Source organism: Salmo trutta, chromosome 33, assembly GCF_901001165.1.
Source record: "Salmo trutta chromosome 33, fSalTru1.1, whole genome shotgun sequence".
Taxonomy (NCBI): domain Eukaryota; kingdom Metazoa; phylum Chordata; class Actinopteri; order Salmoniformes; family Salmonidae; genus Salmo; species Salmo trutta.
The window spans coordinates 5673430-5693346 of NC_042989.1; the positions used below are offsets into that span (position 1 = coordinate 5673430).

The window sequence follows — 19917 nt, forward strand, 5'->3', positions numbered from 1 at the left end:
AACCCTCGCCAGGAAAGGTGGGCCATGTTCTTTACCCGTTTTGTTTTCACTCTGTCCTACAGACCAGTTTCCCAGAACGCCTCTTACCTGGTGGCACCGGTGGTGTGGGAGCTGGACGCGGACATCGAGTGGGCATTACGCACAGAGCTCACCCCCCCCTCAGTGTCCAGTTGGGCGCCTGTACGTTCCGTCTGCTGTCCGCGACCGTCTGATCTATTGGGCCCACACGTCACCCTCCTCTGGTCATCCTGGCATCGGTCGGACGGTGCGTTGCCTTTGGGGGAAGTACTGGTGGTCCACCTTGGCCAAGGGCGTGAGGGTTTATGTTTCCTCCTGCTCGGTGGTCCCAGTGCAAGGCTCCCAGGCACCTGCCCAGAGGGAAGTTACAACCCTTCCCTGTTCCACAACGGCCGTGGTCGCACCTGTTGGTGGACTTCCTGACGGATCTTCCTCCCTCATAGGTCAACACCACGATCCTGGTCATTGTGGATCGGTTTTCTAAGTCCTGTCGTCTCCTCCCTTTGCCCGGTCTCCCTATGGCCCTACAGACTGCGGAGGCCCTGTTCACTCACGTCTTCCGGCACTACGGGGTGCCTGAGGACATAGTCTCTGATCGGGGTCCCCAGTTCACGTCCAGGGTCTGGAGGGCGTTCATGGAATGTCTGGGGGTCTCGGTCAGCCTCATCTCAGGTTTTCACCCTGAGAGTAACGGGCAGGTGGAGAGAGTAAACCAGGATGTGGGTAGGTTTCTGCGGTCATATTGCCAGGACCTGCCGGGGGAGTGGACGGCGTTCATCCCCTGGGCAGACATGGCCCAAAACTCACTCCGCCACTCCTCCACTAACGTTTCCACCTTCCAGTGCATAGTGGGGTATCAGCCTGTTCTGGCCCCTTGGCAACAGAGCCAGGTAGAGGCTCCTGCGGTAGACGAATGGTTTAAGTGCTCGGAGGAGACCTGGGATGCCGCCCATGTGCACCAGCAACGGGCCGTGAGGCGGCATAAGGCGAGTGCCGACCGCCACCGTAGTGAGGCCCCGGTGTTCGCACCGGGGGACTGGGTCTGGCTCTTGACCCGAAACCTGCCCCTCCGCCTGCCCTGCCGGAAGCTGGGCCCACAGTTTGTGGGGCCATTCAAAGTCCTGAGGAGACTGAACAAGGTATGCTACAGGTTACAGCTTCCCCCAGATTACCGTATTAATCCCTCGTTCCATGTGTCTCTCCTCAGGCCGGTGGTGGCTGGTACACTCCAGGAGTCTGAGGTGCGGGAGGTTCCTCCGCCCCCTCTGGACATCGAGGGGGCCCCTGCGTATGCTGTTCGACCCATCCTGGACTCGAGGCGTTGGACGAGGGGCCTTCAGTACCTCGTGGAGTGGGAGGGGTACGGAGGAGAGATGCTGGGTGCCGGTGGAGGACGTCTTGGACCTTTCGTTGCTGCGGGATTTCCACCGTCTCCACCTGGATCGCCCTGCGCCTCGTCCTCCGGGTCGTCCCTGAGGTTGGTGTCGGCGCGCTGCTGGAGCCACGCGTCAAGGGGGGGTACTGTCACGACTTCCTCCGAAGTCGGTCCCTCTCCTTGTTCAGGCGGCGTTCGGCGGTCGACGTCACCGGCCTTCTAGCCATCGCCATCGCCGATCCACTTTTCATGTTCCATTTGTTTTGTCTTTGTCTTACACACCTGGTTTCAATCCCCCAATTACTTGTTCATTATTTACCCTCTGTTCCCCCATGTTTGTTTGTGAGTAATTGTTTGTATGTAAGACGGTCCGTTATGTGGGCTTGCTTCATTGTATTATATTTGCCTATTTTGAGTAAATTACGTTTATTTACGACTCCTCTACACAAGCTACACAAAGAACACATTACAGTGCCGTGTAAAGGCCCTGGGACGAAGACCAAACAAACACGTAACAAAACACAGGGTTGAAACCAAAACAAAAGAACGAGGAGTACCTTGAATAAATAACACACGCGCACAGTGATTAACGCACGGAATCCACAAGGTCACGAAAGCCCAAAACACACAGCACAGGTACTCCCACCACTAATGGACAAAGATCACACTTATACAATTACAAATCAATGGGAATAGGGACCAGGTGTGCGTAACGACACAGTTACGGAGGGATCCGTGACACCTATAGCTGATGGTCCACTCTATGGACCCTCCAAAAGACGTGTTACATTTGTGGCAGCGGTGTTTGTTTTTCCATTTTTATAACAAAAAAGAGCCTAAAATGTCTACTTTCGTCATGATTTTTTAAAAATGGGTGTGATACAAATGTAAAAAGCATGTTAAACATCCTTTCTCCCAATTACGTTATTATGTGAGATTTGCCAGAACAATACAGTATGTGATACCAAAATTGCCCTTTAATTTAGAGTGATGTATTTCAGAGGGAACTTGCGTACTGTAATGATCACACATGGTGCACTAGCTCCCTGTGGTTCAGTCTCTAACCTTTGTGTAATCTCTAAACTTTGTGTAGTCTCTAACCTTTGTGTAGTCTCTCTCTCTCTCTCTGTCTCTCTGTCTCTCTCTCTCCCCACTGTCCAGAAGAGGTCACACACTCTGCTAACAGGAAGCATCTGCTCCGCTACGCTCTTGCGTTACATAAACAAAAAGAGGAAGAGTAGGATTTTCAGTGACAGCTCATTCAAAAGCAATCAAAGTAATCATACTGGCTGAAACTCCAAAAAGTTCTACACCATCATTTAAATGAACTGCAGCCTACATTACAAACACAAGACATCTATGGCCAGGGATCTGTTTAGTCATTGATTTCCCTATGCAGTTTACATTTTAGTCATTTAGCAGACGCTCTTATCCAGAGCGACTTACAGTAGTGAATGCATACATTTCATTTCATGCATTTTTTTTTTTTTTTTTGTGCACTGGTCCCCCGTGGGAATCGAACCCACAACCCTGGCGTTGCACACACAGTTCATAGACATACACAACTCGGAAATATGTTTCACGTGTTTGGTCAGAAGTAAGGATTGAGATGAGGAGTAGAAAAGATGTACATTGAATTGCTTCGTTTTATTATAGTGAAACGTTGTAAATAGAGTGAACAATTCAGTTGGGTTCCAGGCTAGATAGAGAAGGGGGAATGGCATTGTGCAGTGTTTGAGGGGGGATTATAGGGGTCGGCATCTGGATCTGTTTAAGCTAAAACACGCCTTCTTCTTCGTGCTAAACCCAATCAAGACCTAACGCTGTATTATAGTTTTAGTTTCCAAACTCCTTACAGAGAAAATAAGAAAAAAGCCAGATGAGACTGTTGAGGAACTAAGAGTGACAGAGAGAGAGAGAGAAGTGGGACAAGAAGAGAAGAGAGGGTAGGTATAAAACTAAAACTGACATACCTGAAGGATAGCTGTGTGAAGGGGGGAGGAGTGGAGGAGAGGACAGAGGAGGGGGGAGGGCAGGCTGACCACCCTGAACTGTCTCTTCCTGACAGCACTGCAGTTCACAGAGACAGGAAGTAGAGACACACAGAAAGAGGGGAGGGGGAACGGGAGAGAGAGAGAGAGAGAGAGACAGAGAGACAAGAATACTTTTCCTGTCACCTAACTTCTTGCAAACGGTGCTGGACTGGAGCGTGAGAAATACAGATTTAGGGTAGGAACACATTGTGAAATAGAAAAGATAGAAGAAGGATATTGGCGAAAAGAGAGAAGAACTTGGAGTTCTCAGTCTACCAACATGGATTGTTCCAGTGGAGTTGTGTGTGACTGACGCAGGGACAGGTTTGGCGTCCAAACAACATAATTATGAAAACAGCTGTTCTTGCTAAGGAAACCGGAGCATTTGCTGGCTGGGTATGTGCAAACAATCTGTTGTAGAACTAGAAGGTCTGCTGGGTCTGTAGGAGAAACAATCTGTTCTTGAAGTCCAAACTAAATGGACAGGCGTTTAGTCTATGCAACTCGGGGCTCAAGGCCTCGCCCTCTTTTCTTTTCTAAACCTAAGAGAAGACACTAATTCAGCAACCGTTTTGGTTGTGTACCTCTATTTGAACAATCCTAACTTTGCTAAAGTTTTTGAAAAGCTTGTGTCAAAGATAGCCCGCCCTTGACCACATGATTGTTTTAAAGCAAACATATGATGTATGAATAGTATTTGATACATGCACAAAGCTTTCTAGGATATGATTAAGTTAGGACTGCCTGCCAAGAGGTTGGGGTGGGGGATTCAGATGAAAACGAGAAGAGAGCAGCTTCAGGGGAAAATGTATTTGCTGAATCTGCTGAGAATGTGGGAAAATGTTCCTAACTGGAGAGGAGGATTGCAGACTGGCATGCATGAGTCATGGCTTACATGTTTTTTCATGATCTCTCCACTACCTTTGAGACTACTGAAAACGTTCTTGGATCTCTTTGCATTTTAACTGTTCGCCACAGATATTTCCAAAGTATTTCAGGCGTAGGTGCGTTATGTACTGCACATGTGACTAATATACAGTACATGCGGTGGTGTAAAGCACTTGAGGAAAAATACGTTAAAGTACTACTTAAGTAGTTTCTTTGGGTATCTGTACTTTACTTTTTGTATTTTTTACAACATTTCCTATAGAAATGAATGTACTTTTTACTCCATGCATTTTCCCTGACGCCCAAAAGTACTCATCACATTTTGAATGCTTAGCAGGACAGGAAAATGGTCCAATTTACACACTTATCAAGATAATATCCCTGGTCATCCCTACTGCTTCTGATCTGGTGGACTCACTAAACACACATGCTTCGTTTGTAAATGATGTCTGAGTGTGCCCCTGGCTATCTATAACAAAAAAAAATTGGTGCCCTCTTGTTTGCTTGATATAAGGAACTTGAAAAATATTTATACTTTTACTTTGATACTTAAGTATATTTTAGCAATTACATTTACTTTCACTCAAGTATGACAATTACATTAGTAAGGAAATCTAATCTCTCCCTCACTTCTCTCCATAGGGTGAATGCTGAGCCTCGCTCCCCACCTAGAACCCCCCCCCCCCCACGCCTAACTTATCCTCAGGGTCAACAGCAAGGTTCACTCCACCTAGACCCCCCTCTCCTCAGGACCACCCCTGATGACTCCCCCGACTCCCCCCTCTAAACCCTCCTCTCCCCCTGTCTCACCCCCACCCCCTGTCTCACCCGCTGACCCCACTCCCTCACCACCATTCCATCTAGACTCCTCCACCCCCCTCCCCCCTAAACCCCTCACTCCCTCCTCACCCTCCTCATCCACACCACCCCTTCTTTCAGCATCTGAACCGCTCCCTCCTCAAATTGACTTGGCCATTGGCTCCACTGACACCACTGATGTCCCTCATGCCACTGTCCCAGAGGACTGTACCCCCCCACTCCCCAAACCCCTAGCACCTGATGTCCTAGAGGCATCCACTTCACCCCTCCCCACACCAATATCACCTCAAGTCTCAGTGCCCTCTACACTCCCTTTTCCTAATATCTTGGATGTCTCTCCTCCTCCTCTCCCCTTAGATATGTCCTCTTCAGTCCCAGAGCTCTCTTCTTCAGAGCCAACCGCACCAGCACTTTCCTCTCACCCAGTCCCAAATCCATCCTCACTTCCTCTCTCCTCTGCCCGTGTACCTCCTATAGCAAAACCCCCTCCCTCCACTCCCCCCATCCATCCTCTCTCAAAACCCTCCTTATCTCCTTTCTCCTCTCCCCCTGTTCCTCCCGTCTCAAAGTTATCCTCACCCCCTCTTCCTAGACCTTCAGCACCTCGAAAACTCTCCAGTCCATCCCAGCCGAGACCCCCTGTTCCTCACCCTCACTCGATAGCCAAGCCATCCTCACCTTCTCTCCCCAGACCCCCTCTTCCATCTACCAAGCCCTCGTCTCCCCCTCTCCCCACCCCACTAGTCCCCCTTTCAGCTAAGCCCTCCTCAGCCCCAGCCACAGCCCCAGCCACAGCCCCAGCCACAGCCCCACCACCTAGCATCAGTATCCTGGAGAAGCTGATCAAAACGTGTCCTGTGTGGTTGCAGTTAGCCATGGCCCAGGAGAAATCCTCACTTATACTGAAGAAAGAAACTCCTGGGGTGAGTGACAGACATTCTCTTTACGCAAACACACAGGCACATGTTGTAACTGTCTGAGCATAACCAGCCTCAAACGTTGATTCATTTATTACTCAAGCACCCTTTCATAGACTTGCAAACATAGACGTCAAATACATACACACACATACACATGAAGGGCCAGACATCGTTTTCTGACATAAGGAAATATCTCTACAGTGATCTTTGTTATGATATTGATAGAGTGACTTTGTGCACCCAGATCTTTTTAGTGCGTAAAAGCCCGGACCAGAAGGCCATGGTTCTGTCAGTACGTGTGTCTAACCAGCAGGAGGAGCTTCAGGTCCAGGACATTCTGGTTAAAGAAGAGAAGTCATGTAAGTATCCTAACTAGAGATGGTCTATAATGTTCTAATGCCCCTTGTAACAACTTTGTCCTAACCCTAAGCCTTCACAGTTTCCTACTGAAAGGGGATGTCTGTTTGTGTCCTGTCCTCAAACCCTTGTGAACAGTCAGTGGGAAATAGATATGGGGACTATCAGTGTTAAAGCCCTTGGTCCTGCTACCCCATCCATCCACACACACAGAACACATGATGCTACCCCATCCATACAGACAGATCACATGATGCTAGTCCATCCATCCACACATACAGAACACATGATGCTAGTCCATCCATCCATACACACAGAACACATGATGCTAGGCCATCCATCCATCCACACACACAGAACACATGATGCTACCCCATCCATACAGACAGATCACATGATGCTAGTCCATCCATCCACACATACAGAACACATGATGCTAGTCCATCCATCCATACATACAGAACACATGATGCTAGTCCATCCATCCATACACACAGAACACATTATGCTAGGCCATCCATCCATCCACACACACAGAACCCATGATGCTAGCCCATCCATCCATCCATCCATCCATCCATCCATCCATCCATCCATCCATCCATCCATCCATCCACACAGAACACATGATGCTAGCCCATCCATCCATCCAACCATCCATCTATCCATCCATCCATATACACAGAACACATGATGCTAGCCCATCCATCCATCCACACACAGAAACCATGATGCTAGCCCATCCATCCATCCACACACAGAACCTATGATGCTAGCCCATCCATCCATCCACACCCACACAGAACACATGATGCTAGCCCATCCATCCATCCACACACAGAACCCATGATGCTAGCCCATCCATCCATCCATCCATCCACACACAGAAACCATGATGCTAGCCCATCCATCCATCCACACACAGAAACCATGATGCTAGCCCATCCATCCATCCACACACAGAACCCATGATGCTAGCCCATCCATCCATCCACACACAGAACCCATGATGCTAGCCCATCCATCCATCCACACACAGAACACAAGATGCTAGCCCATCCATCCGTCCACACACAGAACACATGATGCTAGCCCATCCACCCATCCATCCATCCATCCACACACACAGAGCACATGATGCTAGCCCATCCATCCATCCACACACACAGAACCCATGATGCTAGCCCATCCATCCACACACAGAACACATGATGCTAGCCCATCCATGCATCCACACACAGAACACATGATGCTAGCCCATCCATCCACACACAGAACACATGATGCTAACCCATCCATCCATCCACACACAGAACACATGATGCTAGCCCATCCATCAATCCACACACAGAACCCATGATGCTAGCCCATCCATCCACACACAGAACACATGATGCTAGCCCATCCATCCACACACAGAACACATGATGCTAGCCCATCCATCCACACACACAGAACACATTATTACAGTTGCTCTATGTGACATGTGTGACTTCTGTGGTGGAGAGGGGAGGTTGAGGGTATCAACTTCCTGTCCCCTGCTCTTCTGGGCTGTATGTCGACAGTACAGGACTTCCTGACACTCTGAGCCTACCAGACCTCGGCCGCAGTGTCAGCAGGTGTGTGTGTGTGTTTGTGTGTGTGTGCAGCCTGGTCTCATAGACTACACAACATAGTAAATATGAATCCAGGCCACCCTACTTTAGTTTTTGCCCTACGTAACCTTCTGTCTTATATAACCATACCAAACATAACTAAGCCCTAACCCTAATCCGTAATACATACCATACAAAACGCAACATACAGTATAATTGGAATGTCGCCGATTTACGTTTACTATGTTACGTCTACCCCTGAGTCCAGGTAGGTGTGTGTGTGTGTGTGTGTGTGTGTGTGTGTGAGAGAGAGAGATGTCCAGATATGTAAATTATCCAGTATAACAATAGCTGCATATTCAGAATCTATATTTGTCAAGGAGTGCATGAAATGCACTTGGTATGCACATCCTTGCAGATACGTCCAGTAAATGTGTTGGCCTAGGATTGGGAAGTGCTTGTAACAAAGCTGTTATCTTTTGCTCATCTCTGTCAACTTTCAAAGTTTTCTACCCTCTATAAATAGCTACTGTCTGTGGCTTGGATGGGTTTAAGTTTCACTTTGCACATTGATAGTTACACATTATATATATAGAGAGAGAGAGAGAGAGAGAGAGAGAGAGAGAGAGAGAGAGAGAGAGAGAGAGAGAGAGAGAGAGAGAGAGAGAGAGAGAGAGAGAGAGAGAGAGAGAGAGAGAGAGAGAGAGAGAGAGAGAGAGAGAGAGAGAGAGAGAGAGAGAGAGAGAGAGGAGAGAGAGAGAGAGAGAGAGAGAGAGAGAGAGAGAGAGAGAGAGAGAGAGAGAGAGAGAGAGAGAGAGAGAGAGAGAGAGAGGAGAGAGAGAGAGAGAGAGAGAGAGAGAGAGAGAGAGAGAGAGAGAGAGAGAGAGAGAGAGAGAGAGAGAGAGAGAGAGAGAGAGAGAGAGAGAGAGAGAGAGAGAGAGAGATTCAGCCCCTAAATCATGTGTGCAAGCCCCAATCTGTCCTTACGACATGATTAAGGGATCATTGTGATGTAGAGTGATGCTCTGTGGCTCAGTTGGTACGGCATGGCGCTTGCAATGCCATAATAGGGTGTGTCGTTTGATCCCTAGGACCACCCATAAATGAAACATGTATACACGCATGACTGTAAGTTGCTTCAGAATTTATACAGTATCAGTATCTAATATCAGCATTGATACAGTGTCAATATTGATACAGTTTTGCGTTATAACACCCTTTCCATCCCGTAACAGTGATCTACCTGGAAGGGTCTGTCCTGGTCTTTGACACCATCTTCAAACTCATCTCCTTCTACTGTGTCAGCCGGTAAGACAAGACTGTCCTTCATATCCTACAGTACAGCCTGGCACTCAAAATATTCACTTGTTCTAAATGAATAATGATGAATTATCTTCCAGGGATATTCTCCCCTTCACTCTGAGGTTGCCTGAGGTCATCGTCCAGGCAACCAAGTATGAAGATATAGAGATGATATCGACGTTAGGCTCAGGTACTTTGAATGTATATTCCTTAAGTGTGTCTATGGGGTAGCAGCACATTATCTCACGGTAAGATAAAAAAAAAGTGGGGGAGCCTTTTGGTGAAATAGAGAGGAAGTGTGACAACTGTGATAATGTGTGAGTGAGCGGATATTCAGACAGTGAAGTGTCCTGTACTGAATATATTACGGCGAGCTTCCTCCTTTAATAGCCACACAACACAACCCTCCAGATTCAACAAAGACCAGTTTACATTCTCTCTGATGCTTTTTGTTCATTGTAATGATTGATTCTTCATCAGGAAGCAGCATATTTTGAACATAAGAGTAACATGAATGTCTAATGATGGAACTGTCCGTTTGGGGTTCAGCTCTCTAGTGATAGTGTGATGGTAACTCTCAGTTTCTCCTGTCAGATTTCTGGGTCTCTCAGCTGAACAGTTCCTCTGAGGAGCCAGGACAAAGGGGCACACCAGTAGGCCATGGCCAGGGCCAGGGTCACAGCTCCTCCTGTGAGATCCATCTGTCTGCTGGGACCGGTAACGAGCGGCTGTGGTACGTTAACCCCATCTTCATTGAGGAGTATTGCAGCAGCCTGGAGGCCTCCACTCCCATCGCTGCTCCCATCCTCAGGAGCCAGAGCCTGAACACCGCAGGCCAAGGGCAGGGGCAAGTACCCCTCAAGTTCAAACGCCCCCCACCCCGACCCCCTAATGTCCCTGAGGGATTGTTACTGTCACAGGGGGCCAAGCATGGGAACAGAGGGACGTCTGATTCCCCCTCCCCACGCTCACCACCCACACCTCTTAGAGTTACAGCCAAGTTAGGGCAGAAAGGAGAAGGAAACAGCAGCAAAGGCAGTGGGGAGGGAGAGAGAGCTGCTTCTCAACTTTTCTCAGAGAAAGAGGTGTCAGTTACAGCCACTGACTCAGTAGCAGCTACTCAGCCTCTACAGCCTTTGTCACCGCATGGAGCAACAGCTAGACATCAGCACCCAGCACCCCGGCCACCACCACACAGGATACCACTTGTGCCCCTACGGCGGATGCCCACAGAGAAGCGTCCCCCACCCCCAGGACAGGAGCCGCTCCAGCCAGAAGGAGGCACCCTGACCCTCACCACACCCTCAAAGAGGAAGGAGAAGGAGGAGGGCAGTGTTGGCACAGTTCCTGTTGCTTCGCAGGTGTGCACCGACGGCACCACCAACATGGCAGAGGAGAAGAAGGAGTTAAGAGTGGAGCCCTATGCTGGTGAGACAGAGACACTGCAGAGGCAAGGGACATCAGAGACTTCAAACAGCAGTGACGCTGTCAGCGTGGCTGCACCAGCCCCTCTGACGAAGAGGACCGCACCGCCAGTCCCGCCTCCCAGAAAGAATAAGCCCTCCCAGGCCACGCCCACTACAACTCTCTCCCCAGACGTGATAGGTGGAGGACTTCTTTCAATCAATGCATCATTAGACACCCCCCAGACCTCCAACATCCCCTCGCCAGCCCGGAGGGCCATTTCCATCGCTGAGGGGGAGGTGAGGGAGGCCAGGGGGGCAGATGTGTCCCTGTACGCCCCTGATGGTGGCGCGGCCCTCCCTGCACTGGACCATGACTCTTACTCTACCAGCAGCACAGAGGAGGAGGCTGACACGGTGGCCAGTCAGGCTGGAGGGGTCGTTGGGACCAACAATATCAAAGTATATATATTCATTTTATTGATTTATTCAACCTTTATTTCCCCAGGAAGTCCCACTTAACATTATTATGCAGCTCAGCTGTGTAACTAACATTATCCTAACTACAAGCTTCATTTGCTGCTGTGGCTTTCTTACTGTATGAGAATTTGCATGACATTTTCCTGTAAAATAAAATACTTATCATTCAAAACCAACAAACCCCAGGTGTCAATGAAAAGGACCCCTACCATCATGCTGGACCGGGCCAAGCAACGCCTCTCCATGGTCAACTTCGCCAGTGTGTTCACCAACTTCATGAGCGCTGACCATAAGCTGCAGAAGAGGATCGTGGAACTGTCCCGGGACGGGAGCTCCTACTTCGGGAACCTGGTGAAGGATTACAGGTGGGATCAGTTCAACACAAGTTTTTTTAGAATCGCTTAGTTGATGGGCTGATTAGGGCCAAACATATTTTCATTCAAAGCAGAATCTTGTTCATTACAACTCATATCTCTGTCCAGCCATGGAAAATGTCACTTAAATTGGCATACATTTTTTTTTTTTTTTTTAAATCACTTCAGAAACCCTCAATCGACTAATTAAGGAATCTATTCCAGGGTGTATATTCTGGAGACCATGGGGAAGCACAGCTGCAGCACTGAGCTGCTGCAGGAGATCAGGCAGATGATGACCCAGCTGAAGAGTTACCTCATCCAGAGCACTGAGCTGCAGAACCTACTGGAGCCCAACGTCTACACAGAGGACAAACTAGGTACCTGCTTACTTACATAATTCTCCTCGATATACTCGACATTCATCTGTCAATACCCAGCGTTAAAAATCTCCATTCTGTAGATTCCTTACACGGTCAAAGTTCCACTTGCTCCTTACTTTAATTGCCCTGTTTGACACTGAATATGGTGGGCATGTTCATTTGAAGATTTTGGGCAAAAATGTTCCCGTTATGTTACCATTATTCCCTGTCAAACAGGAGGCAGTTGTCATTAACAGTCTTCTCTTTGTGCGTGGTCATTTAGACTTTGTAGTGGCACCTATCAAATTACAACAGGGACAGAAGACATAGTTGTTAGTCAGGGTTGTCACCGTTGACATTTGATGGCTTAACTGGGTTGCTAGTATACAAGAAGTCCCCTTTGATATACAACTTATTTTGCCTCCAGCATGAAATGCTGAATGTCAGGTTTTCTTACACAGTGTACATACAGAATACAATATATATTAAAGGGAGGATAATATTCATACTGAATTAATAACCATTTGGATAGAGTTTTCCCCATAAAGAACTACAGTATAACTGCAGGCAAAATGACAATAGTTGGCAAAAACACTTTAATTAATGGGCTTCCATATTTGCATAGAGAGTATAATAACCAGCAGCATTGAGTAGCCACATTTTAGTTTCCTCCTTTACTCTTTGCACTGCACAGAAGACTAACTGTGGCCGCAACATGCTCTCTCCCCAATGATTTCTGACCAGTGTTTTTTGTCTTGTTCCTCTCCAGAGGTGATTATGGAAGCTGCTCTGTGTAAGGCTGTGCTGAAGCCTCTGCGGGAGGCTGTCTACTCCGGTCTGAAGGACATCCACACCAGGGGGGGCGGTCTAAAGAGACTGAGGGAGAACCAGAGTGTGGTCCTGGGCACCACCACCACAGATCTGGGGGTCACCACCAGCGTTCCAGAGATCCCTGTCATGGAGAAGGTAGACAGGGCTGCATCTGAAATTGCACATGATTCTCTATGCAGTGCATTGTTTTGACCCCTTGATCACTTTCTATGGCTCCTGACTTTTTGTCTTGTGTGTTTTTGTCCGATGTGGATTTCCCCTCGGGGATTTATAAAGTACATACCTATACTTTGTATCATAAGTATTCACCCCCCTTGGATTTCTTCACATTTTATTGTGTTACAAAGTGGGATTAAAATTGATTTAATTGTGATCTATGCAAAATACTCTAAAGTCAAAGTGGAAGATGAATTATGAATTAAAACTAAAACACGAAATAACTTGATTAGATAAGTATTCACCCCTGAGTCAATACATGTTGGAATCACCTTTGGCAGTGATTACAGCTGTAAGTCTTCTTGGGTAAGTCTAAGAGCTTTGCACACCTGGATTGTGCAATATTTGCCCATTATTCTTAAACAAAAAAATTCAAGCTCTGTCAAGGTGTTGGGGATCATGGCTAAAATTGGAATAGTTCTCTTAATTTCAGTATATGTGACAAGTATAGTGTAGAGAATCATTGTACCATCTAAACCGCTGTGAAATATATTTTCCATAACCAAAAATATTGTATTTTTTCAGATGTTTGAAGCTGGTGTACAAAAAACCCCGCAAAAATGAAACTTAAGAAAGGGAAGCATAAAAATAGCGCACATAGAACAGATCTACCACTTCTTAGACTTGCTTTCAATCAGAAGGACATATCTATTACACACATTTCGATGTGAATTTGGTCAGGTAGCTCAAAAAGCTACATATTGCAGCTAAAAATCTATTTCAATCCCACTTTGTAACATAAAATGTGCAAACATCTATCTATCTATCTATCTATCTATCTATCTATCTATCTATCTATCTATCTATCTATCTATCTATCTAAGATCCAGCTGAAGCTGATGACCCTCCACCTTGAGTACTCTCCTCAGAAGAAGATTGATCTGCTCCTCAAGACCTGCAAGATCATCTATGAGTCCATGTCTATAGGCTGCCCAGGTGAGGCACTGTCTTTGTTGCCTGGTAGATTTTGGTGGTTAAATTATAATGATCTTTGTCATGTTTGCTAGTAAAGCATGGAAATCAAGGCTAGTATAAGAGTGCAGATTGAAGTTGATGATGAGTGATCATTACTGCCTGACGACACCAACGTCTACAAATACCTGACTGTCACGTGAACTGATTGGGATGGCGGTTGACTTGCCAACAGGAAAAGCCTATGGTGTAGATGACTTCCTGCCAGTGCTGATGTACGTCCTGGCCAGGAGCAACATGGCCTTCCTGCTACTGGATGTAGAGTACATGATGGAACTGATGGACCCTGCACTGCAGCTAGGAGAAGGTAGGGAGAAACTAAATGCCATACACACGCACACATAGGTGCAGACAAGATCACACACACACAGACCACACGCAAGCACACATGCGGACACATTTACATTACATTTACATTTACGTCATTTAGCAGACGCTCTTATCCAGAGCGACTTACAAATTGGTGCATTCACCTTAAGATATCCACTGGAACAACCACTTTACAATAGTACATATATATACATTTTTTTGAGGGGGGGGGGTTAGAAGGATTACTATATCCTATCCCAGGTATTCCTTAAAGAGGTGGGGTTTCAGGTGTCTACGGAAGGTGGTGATTGACTCGGCTGTCCTGGCGTCGTGAGGGAGCTTGTTCCACCATTGGGGTGCCAGAGCTGCGAACAGTTTTGACTGGGCTGAGCGGGAACTGTGCTTCCGCAGAGGTAGGGAGGCCAGCAGGCCAGAGGTGGATGAACGCAGTGCCCTTGTTTGGGTGTAAGGCCTGATCAGAGCCTGAAGGTCCGGAGGTGCCGTTCCCCTCACAGCTCCGTAGGCAAGCACCATGGTCTTGTAGCAGATGCGAGCTTCAACTGGAAGCCAGTGGAGTGTGCGGAGGAGCGGGGTGACGTGAGAGAACTTGGGAAGGTTGAACACCAGACGGGCTGCGGCGTTCTGGATGAGTTGTAGGGGTTTAATGGCACAGGCAGGGAGCCCCACCAACAGGGAGTTGCAGTAATCCAGACGGGAGATGACAAGTGCCTGGATTAGGACCTGCGCCGCTTCCTGTGTAAGGCAGGGTCGTACTCTGCGAATGTTGTATAGCATGAACCTACAGGATCGGGTCACCGCCTTGATGTTAGCGGAGAACGACAGGGTGTTGTCCAGGGTTACGCCGAGGCTCATAGCACTCTGGGAGGAAGACACCATGGAGTTGTCCACCGTGATGGCGAGATCATGGAAAGGGCAGTCCTTCCCCGGGAGGAAGAGCAGCTCCGTCTTGCCGAGGTTCAGCTTGAGGTGTTGATCCGTCATCCACGCTGATATGTCTGCCAGACATGCAGAGATGCGATTCACCACCTGGTTATCAGAAGGGGGAAAGGAGAAGATTAATTGTGTGTCGTCTGCGTAGCAATGATAGGAGAGACCATGTGAGGATATGACAGAGCCAAGTGACTTGGTGTATAGCGAGAATAGGAGAGGGCCTAGAACTGAGCCCTGGGGGACACCAGTGGTGAGAGCACGTGGTGCGGAGACGGATTCTCGCCATGCCACCTGGTAGGAGCGACCTGTCAGGTAGGATGCAATCCAAGAGTTAGCCGCGCCGGAGATACCCAACTGGAAGAGGGTGGAGAGGAGGATCTGATGGTTCACAGTATCAAAGGCAGCAGATAGGTCTAGAAGGATGAGAGCAGAGGAGAGAGAGTTAGCTTTAGCAGTGCGGAGAGCCTCCGTGACACAGAGAAGAGCAGTCTCAGTTGAATGACCAGCCTTGAAACCTGACTGATTTGGATCGAGAAGGTCATTCTGAGAGAGATAGCAGGAGAGCTGGCCAAGGACGGCACAGTCAAGAGTTTTGGAGAGAAAAGAAAGAAGGGATACTGGTCTGTAGTTGTTGACATCGGAGGGATCGAGTGTAGGTTTTTTGAGAAGGGGTGCAACTCTCGCTCTCTTGAAGACGGAAGGGACGTAGCCAGCGGTCAAGGATGAGTTGATGAGCGAAGTGAGGTAAGGGAGAAGGTCTCCGGAAATGGTCTGGAGAAGAGAGGAGGGGATAGGGTCAAGCGGGCAGGTTGTTGGGCGGCCGGCCATCACAAGACGCAAGATTTCATCTGGAGAGAGAGGGGAGAAAGAGGTCAAAGCATAGGGTAGGGCAATGTGAGCAGGACCAGCGGTGTCGTTTGACTTAACAAACGAGGATCGGATGTCGTCGACCTTCCTTTCAAAATGGTTGAGATGAAAGAGATGATAGGATGGAAGAGGAGAGAGTAGCAGGAGAGAGAGAGCGAAGGTTGCAACGGCGCAATACCATCTGAGTAGGGGCAGAGTGAGTAGTGTTGGAGGAGAGCGAGAGGGAAAAGGATACAAGGTAGTGATCGGAGACTTGGAGGGGAGTTGCAGTGAGATTAGTAGAAGAATAGCATCTAGTGAAGATGAGGTCAAGCGTATTGCCTGCCTTGTGAGTAGGGGGGGACGGTGAGAGGGTGAGGTCAAAAGAGGAGAGGAGTGGAAAGAAAGAGGCAGAGAGAAATGAGTCAAAGGTAGACGTAGTGAGGTTAAAGTCACCCAGAATTGTGAGGGGTGAGCCATCCTCAGGAAAGAAATTATCCAAGACACACACATACTAACTGCTATACCCAAACACACAGATAGTACCACTGTTAATAGTGACTATATTTTGTGTGTGTTTCACCAGGCTCCTACTACCTGACGACCACGTATGGAGCCTTGGAGCACATAAAGAACTATGACACGCAAGCGGTGACACAGCAGCTCAGTCTGGAGATCCAGGACTCTATCCACCGCTGGGAGAAGAGACGAACCCTGAACAAGGCCCGAGTGTCCCGCTCATCTGTACAGGTCAGTTTGGACCACCATATGAATACAATACAATATGTCACTGCAGTATTGGGATATTGGATAATTATGACTATATAACTATTCTTTGAAATTGTAATTGTCACTAAGAAATTTTTGTTCCTATGATATCTGACGTCCTCCCGCTTTTTGCTCTGGTCCCATTACAGGACTTCATCAATGTGTCGTTCCTGGAGGCGGGGTCTAACACTAAGACCCTGAGGGTTCTCCCCACCACCACGGCCCAGGACCTGTGTGCCCAGTGTGCTGACAAGTTCGAGGTGCTGGAGCCAGAGTTCTACAGGTACAATCTCCTGCCGTTGTGCCCTTGAGCAAGGCATTTAACCCCTAAAAACGACTCCATCTCCATCCAGGCATGCTGCTCTGTGGCTGACACTGTGCCTGTCAATACTGTATGTGTATGCTTTTGGGATGGTTGATGTAGGCAAAAGACACACTTCGCTTTCTCACAAAATGGACAATAAAGTATCGATTCTATTTTATTCTATTCCACAGCCTGAGTGTGCTAGTTGAGGGCCACTACCAGCCCCTGGCCCCGGAGGAGTTCCCCCTCACCATCAAGTCTAGTTTCCACCACAGTGAGCCCCGCAAGGAGTACCACTTTGTCTACCGGCCTGGAAGGACAGAGTCGGAAGGGCAGGAGGCAGAGAGTGAGGAGCCAGCGCCCACAGCAGAGACAGAGCCTGACGAGGAGAAGAGTCTGATCGAGATATGATATTAAGGTGTGTGTGTGATGCATGCATGCATGGCCTAGACGAAGCTCAAATGATTGAGGAGCTGCCCAAGGGAATGCAATGGCATCCTCCTCAACCAGAACAGACATTTTAAACGAGACATGGATTTTTTCTTTAGTGGAGCAAAATGGACTCCAAGATGGACATGATAGTTCTGCCAAACCATACAATCTTCAATACAATACAATCTTCAGGTTTGAGAACATGTGGAGACTTTGTGAAAGAAGAGAACCTTCACCTCACCTAGGACCTCAGGTCTAAATTTCACTCAAGTTTACTTTCGCTTCTGTATGACTTCTACGCTGACTCATCTTGCTCAGTGAGTCTCTGCAAGGTTGACCAAAGCTGCAGCGATAAAGGGATATTGTCCTCCTCTAGTTTGAAAGGGTACAATGGCATGGATAATTAAAAGAGAAAGGATCAGGACAAGGAGACTCGGTTTGCATCCCAAATGGCACCCTATTCCCTATGTAGTGCACTACTTTTGACCAGGGACCACAGGGCACTATGTAGGGAATAGGGTCTAATTTGGGCCGCCTACCATGTATCCTGTCTGGTCGGTGTTCATTTTCATATTTAACAGACTTTACGCTTCTTCAACAGTTCAGACAGACAATGAGCTGTTCAATGGTTTTGCTAATTGAATTTTGCATGACAATATCCTTGCCAATATTATCTGAATGGGTTTATATGCCCAAGAAAGACTGCTACTCTCTGTATATCCATATTTGCTCTGCTGGATTGGTATACTCTTACTGCTGTGCTGTGGATAGGTTTCATCAATGTCCTGAAAGAACCTTTGATGTCTCATTCTAGAAGGTATCTGTTATAATACCATCCATTAAGGTCAAACGCAATTCCCTTATTAAGTCTGCCAGGCGCTCATGGTTTACGTTGGTTAATGGTGCTAAGCCATATTATACTGTAATTAATTAAACTGACACCATGACTTTTATATAGCATGTGTCTTTTATTGTTTTTCACATTTGATAAGTGAATTGTGTCGTTTTTTCATAGGTGAACTGTTTTATGTGGACGTATCAGGAGAAGAAATGCTGGATATACATTTTCTTATCCTTTCAGAAATTCCAATGTGGTATCAATAGAACTGATCCACACACTGAATAACAAAATCCCTAATTTACCCGTGTAGAATTCGGTGGAAAATGATGTCATATTGGGTTGCTTTCCAAAAAATCGTAATGAAGTGAAATATTGACTTACAAAAGGAGACAGGACAAGGATATACCAGGTTATTTGTGTTGGTGAGTGCATGTGTGATGTCTTTCTGTCTGTGACGTTTTGGGGGTACAAAGAAATGAGGGGGTGTGTTGTCTGTATGTCAGATGGAGAGAGGGAGAGATAAAGAGATGGAGGAGATGGAGAGGTGGAGCGATGAGGAGAGAGGGAGATGGAGAGTACGCTAGTTGACGTCTAAGAGGTTATCAGTTTGCACACGTAACAGAGTCCTTAATTGAAGCAATAACAAAGCGTCACCCCGCCTCTGTTTTGCTAACAAGCTGAGGGATGGGACTGGAGAAATGTAACCACTCTCAAAATTCATAGACAGAGCTATGGATGCGAGGACTGACCATCCATGATGTCATAAGTATAGTTGTAACCATGTTTTGAGGCTACACAGTGTTTGTTTACATTTACAGTGTTTATAACCAATGGAGTAAAACAAGCTTCTATTTAGGGTTCTGATGGGGTTTGACAATCGATCTAAGCTCATGAAGCATTTATACGTTATATTCTTCAAGAATCAATGGGTATTATATCATTGATTTAAAGTCCAAAAATGGATGTAGCAACTAAGGATTTTAGCTTTAAGAACTTACCGAAAGCTCACTCCACAGCTAGCTTGAAATGTCACCAATGGAACTATCAAATTAAAACTTTTTTTATAGCTTAATTGGTTGGTACGAGCAGAGGCAGGGACAGTGGAGGAAGCTGTACTGTCAGCAGCACACTGACGTCATTTCAATTGGTTGAATCCCTATTTGCATAAAGTGTACAAGGTGATGATGCAATATGTTGGATCCTCTATGCAATGCAATACAGAGATTTAGAGACGACATGGTTTCAGAATCATCGAATTGGTATTATGCAATGACACTCTGTAATCTTCTCGAAGTGTCTTTATGTTGTTCTCCATTTGGAAATGTATACTGCTCAAAAAAATAAAGGAAACACTTAAACAACACATCCTAGATCTGAATGAAAGAAATAATCTTATTAAATACTTTTCTCTTTACATAGTTGAATGTGCTGACAACAAAATCACACAAAAATAATCAATGGAAATCCAATTTATCAACCCATGGAGGTCTGGATTGGGAGTCACACTCAAAATTAAAGTGGAAAACCACACTACAGGCTCAT

General features: G+C 47.0%; 1 protein-coding gene and 1 long non-coding RNA gene across 2 annotated transcripts in view; one reads left to right on the plus strand and one right to left on the minus strand.

The window, feature by feature from the left end:
* The window catches only part of LOC115172294 (uncharacterized), a 15932-nt gene extending 12467 nt beyond the window's left edge, over nt 1-3465 (minus strand). Inside the window, exon 1 of the long non-coding RNA XR_003871415.1 lies at nt 3367-3465. This is a non-coding gene — a long non-coding RNA (uncharacterized LOC115172294). The remainder of the gene's footprint in view (nt 1-3366) is intronic.
* Nucleotides 3466-19738, plus strand: LOC115172293 (ras and Rab interactor 3). The gene is made up of 14 exons (XM_029729600.1): nt 3466-3822; nt 4957-6056; nt 6298-6412; nt 9241-9313; nt 9406-9497; nt 9902-11172; nt 11377-11555; nt 11769-11923; nt 12675-12871; nt 13777-13888; nt 14100-14231; nt 16617-16780; nt 16948-17081; nt 17294-19738. The coding sequence occupies exons 2-14, from the start codon at nt 5076-5078 to the stop codon at nt 17511-17513; spliced, it is 3825 nt and encodes a 1274-aa protein (XP_029585460.1). The 5' UTR covers nt 3466-3822; nt 4957-5075; the 3' UTR covers nt 17514-19738.
* The last annotated feature ends 179 nt before the right edge of the window (nt 19739-19917 follow it).

Excerpts from the sequence above, each read along its gene's own strand:
- LOC115172293 (XM_029729600.1), top strand. The coding sequence starts at position 5,076 with ATGACTCCCCCGACTCCCCCCTCTAAACCCTCCTCTCCCCCTGTCTCA. Across the intron at positions 11,173-11,376 it reads TTGGGACCAACAATATCAAA|GTGTCAATGAAAAGGACCCC; the intron begins GTATATATATTC and ends AACAAACCCCAG. Across the intron at positions 12,872-13,776 it reads AGATCCCTGTCATGGAGAAG|ATCCAGCTGAAGCTGATGAC; the intron begins GTAGACAGGGCT and ends TATCTATCTAAG.